The 12,026-nt window shown below is 39.7% G+C and overlaps 1 protein-coding gene across 1 annotated transcript in view; it reads left to right on the forward strand.

The window, feature by feature from the left end:
• Positions 1-12,026, forward strand: part of LOC134800673 (uncharacterized) — a 39,353-nt gene that overhangs the window by 13,945 nt on the left and 13,382 nt on the right. Inside the window, exons 2-7 of the mRNA XM_063773154.1 lie at positions 4,287-4,358; positions 5,687-5,821; positions 7,512-7,625; positions 7,744-7,890; positions 9,384-9,494; positions 10,793-10,851. Of these exons, the coding sequence (XP_063629224.1) occupies positions 4,287-4,358; positions 5,687-5,821; positions 7,512-7,625; positions 7,744-7,890; positions 9,384-9,494; positions 10,793-10,851 (638 nt within the window). The remainder of the gene's footprint in view (positions 1-4,286; positions 4,359-5,686; positions 5,822-7,511; positions 7,626-7,743; positions 7,891-9,383; positions 9,495-10,792; positions 10,852-12,026) is intronic.

Genomic DNA, 12,026 nt, shown 5'->3' on the forward strand with positions numbered 1-12,026 from the left:
AACATCTTGTAACTTACCTATACAAATAAAACTTGGAATCTTTTAACATATATACATATAAGTCAGTTTCGACGTCGGTAGTGACCCTGCCTGTGAAGCCGATGGTCCTGGGTTCGAATCCCTGTAAGGGCATTTATTTGTGTGATGACATAGATATTTGTTCCTGAGTCATGGTTGTTTTCTATGTATTTAAGTATTTATATATTATATATATCGTTGTCTGAGTACCCACAACACAAGCCTTTTTGAGCTTCCTGTAGGACTTGGTCAACCTGTGTAAGAGTGTCCTATAATATTTATTTATTTAAGTCAATGGTTTTAGGTATATATTTAGATTTCAGCCTGCGATCTTTGCCTTTATGAACAACTCTTTTGGACTAAGTCTTTGAGGAAAACGGATGCTTAGAATTACGAGTACAATTAGTGATACAAGTGCAAGCGACAGTTTCTAAGAAGACTTACCGATAAGGGCACAGTATTAGCTTGTTCTAAGTTGATAGGTACTCTAAACACAAACAGATACCTTAATTGTTTAAGGGTCGAAAACTTTTTATATTATATGTTAAGGTTCCTGTGGATCATTAAATAAAGGGACTTTAGCTGAGTTTACGTAGTATGTAGGCAAGTCAATAAGAGAGCCTCAGATGTCTTTGTACAGTCACCTGCAATAATATGTTACTCTTCGAAGGCCGCAAAAATATGTGACACGCTCTTATGGCTCTACAAATAAGATCGTGTCAGATATTTTTGCGGCCTTCGTTGTTTAACATATTATTGCAGTGGACTGTACACCTCGCGTCGGCTTCTCGGCCGACAATTCCATGTGATATGACGGCCTGATTCTAATTTCAATAAATGTCATTAATTAGATCTCAATACGACATGGATCGGATCTGCCAGTGTCAAAAGTGACGTTTCTTTTAATAAAAAGTTTTTCATTTCTCATGCTCTGAAAGAGGGTCATTGTTGTTCTAAAAGGTATGCAGAAAGTGATACTTTTCTGCACTAGAGCATTTTAGGTTCCAAGTACGATTTAATTATTTTTTTACGATATGCAACTGAAATTTGGGTTTTTTACCCAAATATCCATTTATATGGGTTTGTTATACAATTTCCATTCTGATATTTGACTCCCCATTCCATAAATGCCTAAATTGCTACTTGAAAGTACCCTAAAAAAATACTATAAAAATGTATACTTAGTCATATTTAAAAAAAAATGCATTTTACATTCCTCGTATTCGAAATGAAAAGTAGAGTGTTTAACTCGGGTGGAAGGCATCATTTCATCCCTTGGTTAACAATCTACTATTTCTTACTATTTACTGCTACATACCTATAATATACTGAATTCAGTATGCCCTAAGTATGATTGGAAAACGATACCGTTTCCTACATTCTCCCAAAGGCGCCCGATCACTCGGACAATTGTGCCCGTCTAATAATAGAACTGCAATAATTGCCGAGGCTAAAGGGCAAGTGTGGCCGTGCGGTGGCCAGCCCTCCGGCCGTGGCGGGATAAGTCTTTCCGAATTCCTGGACCCCAAGAGTTTTGAATGATTCACGGTTAGTTTCACTAGATTAATATCGACCAGGATATGGACCGTTGTTTTCGAGATACTGATATTAAAGATGCGCAAAACGCTTCACTGAGTTGAAAAGATTGATTCATATCTTTCGCTCACGGTGATATATATCACTCCATTTGCTCATTGAGAGAAATATGAACACAACATAAGTGCGACCAAGATGGCGAATCACGTGATAAGACTCCGCCATGTTTTCCCGACTCCCTCCGAATTCTTCCGAACCGCTCCAAAACCTATTAACATCGTCTCACTCGCTCGTCATGCTCGGCCGGCTCATTCTAATCATGAGTGGGAAAGAGCGAGCAAGGAACACTGAGATAGATGAGTTACTGAGCGACTGAGCGAGTTAAGTCATCAGTGAGTTCAAGAGAGAGTGAGTTCAATCAAAAGATATACTTAGTTCATTTAAATCACTCACTCGTGAACGACACATGTCTACCTGATATTTCGACGGGTTATTCCCACTAGTTACCACCAAGTTGTTACCAGTGGTAACTACTGGGAATTTTTTTCCCACCTTTTACCACTGGTAACTACTGGGAATAAAAATTCCCAGTAGTTACCACCATCTCGGTTTAGTGGTAACTACTGGGAATTTTTATTCCCAGTAGTTACCACCAAAATTTTGTTAGAGTTAAATACTAATAAAAACACTATAAATAGTGTAGTATAAATATATAGAGTAATTTAATAAATAATTATAAGTCGATTAGTGTTTTAGTAAACTCCCTTAAAAGTGACCAAAAATATTGAAACAGTTTAACCGGTACTAGTACAAAAACTATGATATATGTACTTAAGGATAAATTTAATAATAATAAGATGATTTTTCAAGTGATTTTATTAGGTAATTCAAAATAACTCTATTTATACTATTCATACCTACTGTTTTTATTAGTATTTAACACTAACAAAGTTTTGGTGGTAACTACTGGGAATAAAAATTCACAGTAGTTACCACTAAACCGAGATGGTGGTAACTACTGGGAATTTTTATTCCCAGTAGTTACCAGTGGTAAAAGGTGGGAAAAAAATTCCCAGTAGTTACCACTGGTAACAACTTGGTGGTAACTAGTGGGAATAACCCATTTCGACGCAGTTACAACAGTTAAGAGTGTTAAGACCCAATTTTATAAAGTTACAAATTAAATTAAAGTTGCATAAAACTGCGCTTGACGCGCGCTTGACTATTTTCGAGGGGCGTTTTCGGGAGTTTGGTTTAGTCAGTGATGCTTTAGATTTGTAAAATTGTAACTTGTAACTTTGTAAAATGTACCCCAGCTGAGATAACGAAAGGACTCTACATAAGCCTTGCTAAGATAAAGATGGAGAAAGAAGAAGATGAGACAGATTTAAAACATACACAATACTATAGATATATAATAAAAAAACACATGCATTTTACTTTCCTCGTATTCAAAATGAAAAGTAGAGTGTTTAACTCGGGTGAACTGGTCACTGCGTTCGAGCGCCAAAATACCTCGGCAGAAATGAGTGCCTTTCATTCCTTGGTTAACAAGCTTGGTCACCCTGGCGAGTTTGACAGTTGTGGCGTACTAATACTAATCACTGCACGGTATTAATTGAGGATCTTATTCTGAAGGATTAATTCAATTCAATTCAATTCAATTCAATTTTCAATTTATTAACGCAAAATGCAATTTTACAGGACTAGCCTAAGTCATTACATTTCTTATACCTAAGTTCAATTATAAATAATACTAAAACAAAACGATTACATACAGATCATGTCATACAATGTATTAAGATGAATTTTCGCATAACTAACCGATACCCGGTGTACGGACTGTTTTTACAACATTGTTTGACAACGGTGACCATTTTAGGTATTCATTTTTTATTATGTGCCATAGATATACTACGAATTATACAATACAATATAATACAATACTCTTTTCACCACACCAGCTCGGAAAGGCTTACTTTGCACTTCAAGTTGCACTTTGCTATCAGTAATTCACATGTGAGGCAAAGTAATCAAATGCAAATTTTGAGTTGTTTTCTTATGTTTGCTGGTAGAATTGACTATTAAATGATGATTTTGGATCATAAATATTTAACAACATTCATTGGAATTTGATTTGGTTTGATTTTGTTTGATATTTTACATTTAATATTTGTGAAAATGTACAAATTGTTGTTTACTTTTATTTAAATACCTAAAGATATAGACTATAGGTAAAATCCGTAGCACGTATCCGCGCCAGTTTAGCGTTCCTCATACATTTTTTTTGTTAATCCGCTCACCCGCTCCGTGTAACCGCCTAACCGCGCGAGCTACGAGTAGCGTACGCTCTATGACTTATTGAATGGTTTTCTGTTAGGTTTAAATGTATCTATTTATACAGCAACTTTTACTATGGGACCAACCCCGAAATTGCGAAAATAAATTTGGCTGTTTCATACATTTTGGCTGGTCCAATATTTCCAATCCAATAGGTCCAATTTCGGGGTTGGTCCCATAGTAAAAGTTGCTCAGTATACCTAATCTCAAAACCTCCCTGGCAACGCGGGAATGCACTTATTTTTTGGCCAACCTGTATAGTAGTATGTTTTTTTTTGCGTGGAAAGGGAGGAGACCGGGATACGTGGAAAGGGAGGAGGGAGGCCTTTGCCCAGCAGTGGGACACTAGGCTCATATAAATTGATAAAAAAATTTTTTTTTATATTTTCCAGCGCTCAAATGTTTACCAGAAGACGATGCGTGCTCTTCGCAACTATCAAAAGAAGTAGAACAACAAGAAATCGGTATGTATCAGCAAGTTATTGATAAGTATTATCTAAATTTATTATTGTTTACAAATAGGCCATTTATCGGTCCAATTGTTGAAGGTGTACTATTAATACCTCATTATTAATAGCACTTTATCGCTAACATAAATAATTTCTCTCTAAAATAATGCCTGCTTGCTAATAGGCTTTTGCGTATGTCAAAGATAAAACTGCTCACAAATAGAATTGATTTTAAACCCGTTTTAGACTACACTATTTCTCGGGGCTTATTTAAGGTGAGCTTTATTTAATAGGGCGGTGTAAATGGAGTTAGAGCACGTAAATCAAGGGGAGAAAGGCAGGGTAAACGAGCAATAGTGCCCAAAAAATACTTTTACAGTACATATGGTCCTATTTTCCCGCACTAGTGCGTAAAATAGCACTTTTCGCGCGATGTCAAAAGTTTAAAGGGCCATATGTACTGTAAAACGTTGTACGAAACACGTGCGAATAGGTAATTCGCAACTTGTGTCGATTTAAAACATTCCCTTCGGTCGTGTTTTAATTTATCGCCACTCGTTACGAATTTCCCCTTTTCTGCACTTGTATCGTAAATAACTATTAAAGTTATGGTGCCGCCAGACGTGCAGGGATTCGTTCGGCGAATATTCGTGATGTTTCCTTGGGTAGCGAGAGACGCATATTCGCCGATTCCCAATATGTGTGGCCGCACCCTTACACGAAGCCTCGCAAACGTCAGTTGTCATGTGAAGATAAAAAACGGGACCCTATTACCAAGAGGGGTCCTGTCATTGTAAATTTTGTAGTCACTGTAAATTTACTGCCATCTATCGACACACGACTAAAACTCAAAATGAAAACGTATAAAGTTATCAAAAAATTTATATATATGGATAAATGATTTTATTATTTTTATATCATTTTGATCCATGTTCATTCACTGATATCTATGTGTTAAAATTGTTAAATATGAAACGGTGTCGTCACGCCATCTAGCCGAGGATAGGCTAAAGGTGTGTGCGGCATCTATTCGAGAATGACTTTTTCTTGAATTCCGAGGCACGTTTTTTCCTTAGACTTTATTCGTCTTATACGAAGTTACATATGTCTTTGCTATTACTAAGACTCCTCTATCCGTCTGTCTGTCACCAGGATGTATCTCATGAACCGTGACAGCTAAACAGTTGAAATTTTCACTGATGATGTATTTCTGTTGCCGTTATAACAACAAATACAAACAGAACGTGATTTATTGCCGTTTTTTGCGTAATGGTACTTCGTGCGCGAGTCCGACTCGCACTTGTCCGGTTTTTACGATGTTAAAATTCAAATTCCCTTTTCAGATATCCGCCGGCCGAGTCCAGCCGACGCGCCTGCCGAGTGCTTGTCCGGCAGCGAATGGGAGAGTAACTGCCACACATGCCGCTGCGTGGCGGGCGGGGCGCAGTGCGTGCGGCGGTCCGGGTGCGATTCTATCGGTAAGTAGGTAAGCATTCGACAAGCTTACTGCCTTGGTCCACGCTCGATTCTCAAGCTATAGGGACCGTGCGCGTTGGAGGGTCTGCCATCTTGTGGCCTGAGTCGGAAACATATGTGCACATAATTTGCCCTGCTAAGCCAAAGAGCGCTATCTCAAAACAAAATTTATTGCTAACTTATACTTTAGTTTCTATTACTGAGAATTCCATTATCAAAAACAAATTATGTACATTGCCAAAGCAAGTGCTACCATCTACCGTTCACGTCGGTACGTTTCCTTGTGCATAGTAGGTTCTGCCATCTTGTGGGCTACATCGGAAGCATAAACGACATATTTACGCCTCGCGGCAAAAATCTGACGGCTCCTATGCTGCCCCCTATAGTTCATGCACGGGGCCTATTCACTCAGTGAGCCTATAAATATACAGTCGTGAAAAGTAAATAGAAACAACATCGATGCGAGCGGCTCAGAGGTATCGAGAGGTGTGCTGTGCTTTCTACTCTAACATTAACAACTCCCTGGAGGAGAAGGTAAACCAGTTATTGTTACTTAGGACAGCCACTGCCACTAGGTGGCAGGCGCAGTGCGCGGGCAGCCTGTGAGCGGCTCCAGGGTGTTGAGTCCAGAAGTGTGTTGCAGTTTCTCCGTGGTTACTCGCGGTGTTATGCCCATTGACACTTACCGGTGTGAAGTTAGCTGACCAAAGTTAACTGACCATGATAACCCGACCAAATTCAATCGTCTAATTAAAATTTATAATAAACAACGAAAACCAATGTTGTTTAAGGAAAATAAGAACTAAACAAGTTGTATCTCTAACGACTTGGACTTTTTGGACATGAACTTCAACTTTGTCCGTTTTACGCGGCGTATGCTTGGCATCTGACACTAATTAACTGACTCACTTGTTTGTAGTCACTGGCGCGACATGTTTCGGAGAGCCTAGGTCTCCTTTCTCAAGCACTAACAGTGCGAGCAGTATCCGCACGCCGAGTACGCGATACACGGCCGTCGTGCACGCTGCTCGCACTGTTAGTGCGACGAGTACGCGATACACGGCCGTCGTGAACGCTGCTCGCACTGTTAGTGCGACGAGTACGCGATACACGGCCGTCGTGCACGCTGCTCGCACTGTTAGTGCGACGAGTACGCGATACACGGCCGTCGTGCACGCTGCTCGCACTGTTAGTGCGACGAGTACGCGATACACGGCCGTCGTGCACGCTGCTCGCACTGTTATTGCGACGAGTACGCGATACACGGCCGTCGTGCACGCTGCTCGCACTGTTATTGCGACGAGTACGCGATACACGGCCGTCGTGCACGCTGCTCGCACTGTTAGTGCGACGAGTACGCGATACACGGCCGTCGTGCACGCTGCTCGCACTGTTAGTGCGACGAGTACGCGATACACGGCCGTCGTGCACGCTGCTCGCACTGTTAGTGCGACGAGTACGCGATACACGGCCGTCGTGCACGCTGCTCGCACTGTTAGTGCGACGAGTACGCGATACACGGCCGTCGTGAACGCTGCTCGCACTGTTAGTGCTTGAGAAAGGAGACCTAGGCTCTCCGAAACATGTCGCGCGAGTGACTAAAAACAAAACAAGTGAGTCTAAACCGTAAAATTATTCAATGTTAGGTATGTCTCACAACAGTTTAAATTCAAGTAATTAACTGTATTACAGAGGAGCCGGTCCGCTGCAAACCTAACACCACATTCGAGCGCGACTGCAACACTTGTCGCTGCTTGGAAAACGGACTCGGTATTTGCACTATCATGGAATGTGCGAGTGTAACTAGTAAGTATCTAGTACCGACGACATACACAGATATAAATACACGTGCGGAACAAAATACCAAGAGCATTTCATGGGAATTTTGATTTGATTCTTACGTCACAAACGTTTCTGATTTCAGCAGAAGCAGCACCGTCGAAGCCGATTATACCGAAGGGCGTGGACTGCGCTCCGGGGACAACTTGGCAGAGCCAGTGTAACGAGTGCGTCTGCTCTCCAGAGGGCCGGCGGTACTGCACGGACAGGGCTTGTCCCGGACAGGAGACAGGTAAAATAAGATAGTAGCAGTCGACAATCATACACAACCTGGCAGAGCCAGTGTCACTGCGTCTGTTCACCAGAGGCCTGGCGGTACTGCACGGACAATGATGTCCTGGTTAGAAAACAGGTGGATAAGCTAATAGTTCGGAGCTTAACGGCCTGGCCATGACGTTGCGCGACTGGTTTCGGCTAAGGCGAAAACCATAGGTGGGAACGAAAGGTCTGATCGCTATGTCTCGCTCTAACCTATGGTTGTCGCCCTCGAGGCCGAAGGCCGTCGAGCAATGTCATGGCCAGGCCGTAATTCTCAGTTTCAATTTTATTTATTTATTTATGTTAGGGAGAACGAACAGCTTTAAACTTACAAAGACAACAAGATTAAACAGGAAGCCAATTACAGAAACTCACAGGTAGTTACAAAGTATTCTAAATTAAACTAGTGCTATTAGCACTCCAAATCTAATCGATATTTGACAGCGAAAGGTCACAGTTAGTTCTTTTTCCCGTTCTCTTGTGGACTGTGCTCGCAGCAGTAGTTTAAGTGAGCCGAGCGTACCCGGACTGTTGAGTGAAAATAGTGAAATACTTATGTGAATAGCCAAGTCCTCGCCGAAAACCAGCACATCGGCGACTAGCCGCGGCACTATGCTGAGTGGAGGTCATTTCTAACGTCACTTGTTCGATTTAGTTTGAGTATATTGAATTGTGTAAACTTTAATAAATGTATTTACTTTCGGCCTTTCAAAACATCCTGCTGGTCGATAGATCGGAAGTAATCGGAACACACAAAGATGAATCCTTTTCTGCCACAGCCGGCAATACCCGATAAAGATTACAGATTAAAATTAAACTTGCGTGTTATAAAAATTGTTATAAATAAATTTAAATTTCATTCATTCATTCATTTGATTCCATTCATTCAATTGGTCAAAGGAACGGTCACGATAACGTTTTCTTTCACCGAGAGGGCTCACAACAAAATGCCTCGGAACCTTTAGGTAGTCATGGATCAGTGTTGTTAACTACTCTAGTACCCGCAAACAAACCAAGGAGAGTGAATGAGAAGATCTAATACCCCAATCGAGAGTTTGATTAGCAGTTTGCGGATAGTATAGTCTTTGGAGTACAAACAGCAACACTCCTAACTGTGCATCGGTGGACCTTATCACAAAATTCATAAGGTCCACCGATGTACAGTTAACCCTTTTCCAGGCCGCACCAATCTACAAGGTTTTCCCAAAAAATCCAAATACATATATTCCAATTAATCCAGCTTTGATGATTAATTTGAAGGCAAGTCACATTTCCCGAAAGTGCAATCTAATTTGAACCTTAAATCGGAATGCTAAAGTTGAAATTCTTTTGGCGCGTATGTGGACGATATATCGTACTATGCCTGGAAAAGGGTTAACAGTGTGGGCGGTGGTACTCAGCTTAGAACTTATTAAACCATTCTAGAATCTATTCCCAAGACGTAAACCTACATTGATCATATTCCAGAACCCCTCCTGCGCTGCGCGCCGCAGAGTCAGTGGAAGAACGACTGTAACATGTGCTGGTGCAACTCCGGCCGGGCTATGTGCACGAAGATGGGCTGCGTGGGCATTCCTAGTAACACTCTTTTTATACATCATGTTTATACAGGGTGGCTACATATAACTGCATTCCCGTTGCCAGGGAGGTTTCATACATTTTGGCTGGTCCATTTTCTATGGGAGGGTAATTTTTTTTTTCGCGATTTATGGTTGGTCCCATAGTAAAAGTGGCTCAGTTTAATCCCAAAACCTCCCTGGCAACGATAATGCAGTTATTTCTTGGCCACCGTGCATATAGTAATAAAATAAGTTTTTGGCATAAATTTCATTTTTGGTACAGGCTTTTGTCGCTGACTGTACTTTTCTTACCACAGGCAGCTAATACTCATCAAGACAATTCTAAAAGCCCCTAACAGAATTAGGTTGCGTTGTTTCATCACAGAGTTCCTATGGCCTCCTGTCTCCATCACCAGATCAGCTCGATGGTACCATAATATTGCATTGTCACCCGACTTACACGTGTATGCAAATATTCAGCTCAATCGCGAAATCGGGAAGTGACCCACACCAAAGAGAATAGAGTATATAGAGGCGGATTGTCAAAGTAAATTATGTAGCCACTATGAATTTACTGCCATCTCTCGACAGAAGATGTTAGACCTGTTAGACCATAAAACTTGTTAGAACGCCATTTGACTTTGATCCTTATTCTTTCACTGATATGTGTTAACTTGTTAAATATTAATATTAACGCCATCTTTATTATTACGTGACTGGTCCAGGCGGTTTTGTATTTGGTTGGTTAACCAATAAAAAATATACAAATTGTTTGTTTACTCTTATTTAAATACCTAAAGATACAGACTAAGTGGTTACTGGAAAAAGCTTTTTATTCAGTACAGGAGTTATTTTTAGACATTTAGAACTATTTTTATATTTATTTCTTATTTTATTATGTTTTGCTTAATTTGAAATATTTTTATCAAGAGCTGTAGATTTAAATTAATGATTTATATTTGCCAGTCTAATGCGATGGTGAGTAATATGATATGTCTCGTCTGGGCACGGCCGTGTCACCAGATTATGTAAATAGTTTGTAAATAATGTATAGTATAATATAGGTTAAAACAAAACATAATTTGCATGCCTAGATTATTGGCGAAATGTGCTGAACTCGCAAAATTGCATGTTAACACCAAATTTCTGTACCTACCACATTTCTAGCAAATACATTTCTATTTCTATTTCTATAAGGTTGCCATAATTTTGGCATAAACATTTGTAATAACAAATGCCATAGAATATTAAATTAAATAAATAAATATATTTATTTATTTAAAACACATAAGTTAGTACGACTTTTACCCATTTCAGGTGAGATGCATTTCGACGACAGAAAAGGATATCCAGAGATAGTAGACATCCCAGAACCGGTAAGTCTAGCGATAATTTTAGGTAATATCTTAATTTGCACTGGGTTTTCATCCGGTGTGCACCGATTTATGTTTAAAAAAAATAATGCTTTAGTTAGGCCTTCAGTGACATATAATACTCCTGTGATCTTTAAACCTTTCACGCCACAGAAGGTCATAGCCGACGAAGGTTACAGTATAAAATGAACCTTAATACAATCTAATAAAGTTTACTATTACGTGTTATATAAAATAGTTGTGGCGGTCAAAAGGAAAAACAACATACACTTGTCATCATTTAAAAACACTTATAGTCCACGCTAGCTCCAAGGAATCAGGGAGATTAACTTATAGAGGCTAAAAACGTATATGTATGTATAATTGTATATTACTTATAACCTCGGAGTAATTAACAATGGAGCCGCCATTAACAGGCGTTCCCCTCTGTCGAAAAAAGGCGGCCAATGGTCAACGACATGTCAACCATATGTATGGACTGACGTTTATCTGACATGACGTACCTATACATTTGATGTGCCCCTCCCCCGCAAAAAACGGCAGACTATTTTGTACCGAAAATTTTAGACATGGCGGCTCCATTGTTAATTACTCCGAGCTTATAACAGATCTCATTATCAGTTATTTGATGTGAATCATACAATGAAGATACCTTTAAAATCGCCCTGATTCCTTCGAGATGTGTGGACTGTCAGTCATCAGCAGAAGTAGCTAAACATACGTAGTAATCAAAATTATCTGGACACCTTCTTTTATAAACAGCGTGTGTAGATCATTTTTAACACCAAGCCCGCGTAGCTACTTCTGCGATTGACTGTATCTGGTGAATGATTGACACTTTCATAAACGGTTTAACTACCACATTCATTTAAATTGCACCTGTTTTTTGTGATAAACAACGTTGGTGTATGGAAATCAGTCCAGGATTTGAAACTCTATGTACCAGGTATGTGATATTATTTAATAAATTAAATTTACGTCATATTTACGGCGCATTTAATTTACATCTTAGGAAAGTTATAAAAAAAAGTAAAACTCATGGAGATACAAACATTCCATTTCTAAACCAGGATTTTCCGTATTTCTGGTATTTTTTTCAGATATCCCTATAAATTCTAAAAAGTGTTTAGAATTATACAGCTATTAGTATATGATGGAAATATTCACCTTCGTCGCGT

The sequence above is a fragment of the Cydia splendana genome, chromosome 20 (genome assembly GCF_910591565.1).
Source record: "Cydia splendana chromosome 20, ilCydSple1.2, whole genome shotgun sequence".
NCBI lineage: Eukaryota > Metazoa > Arthropoda > Insecta > Lepidoptera > Tortricidae > Cydia > Cydia splendana.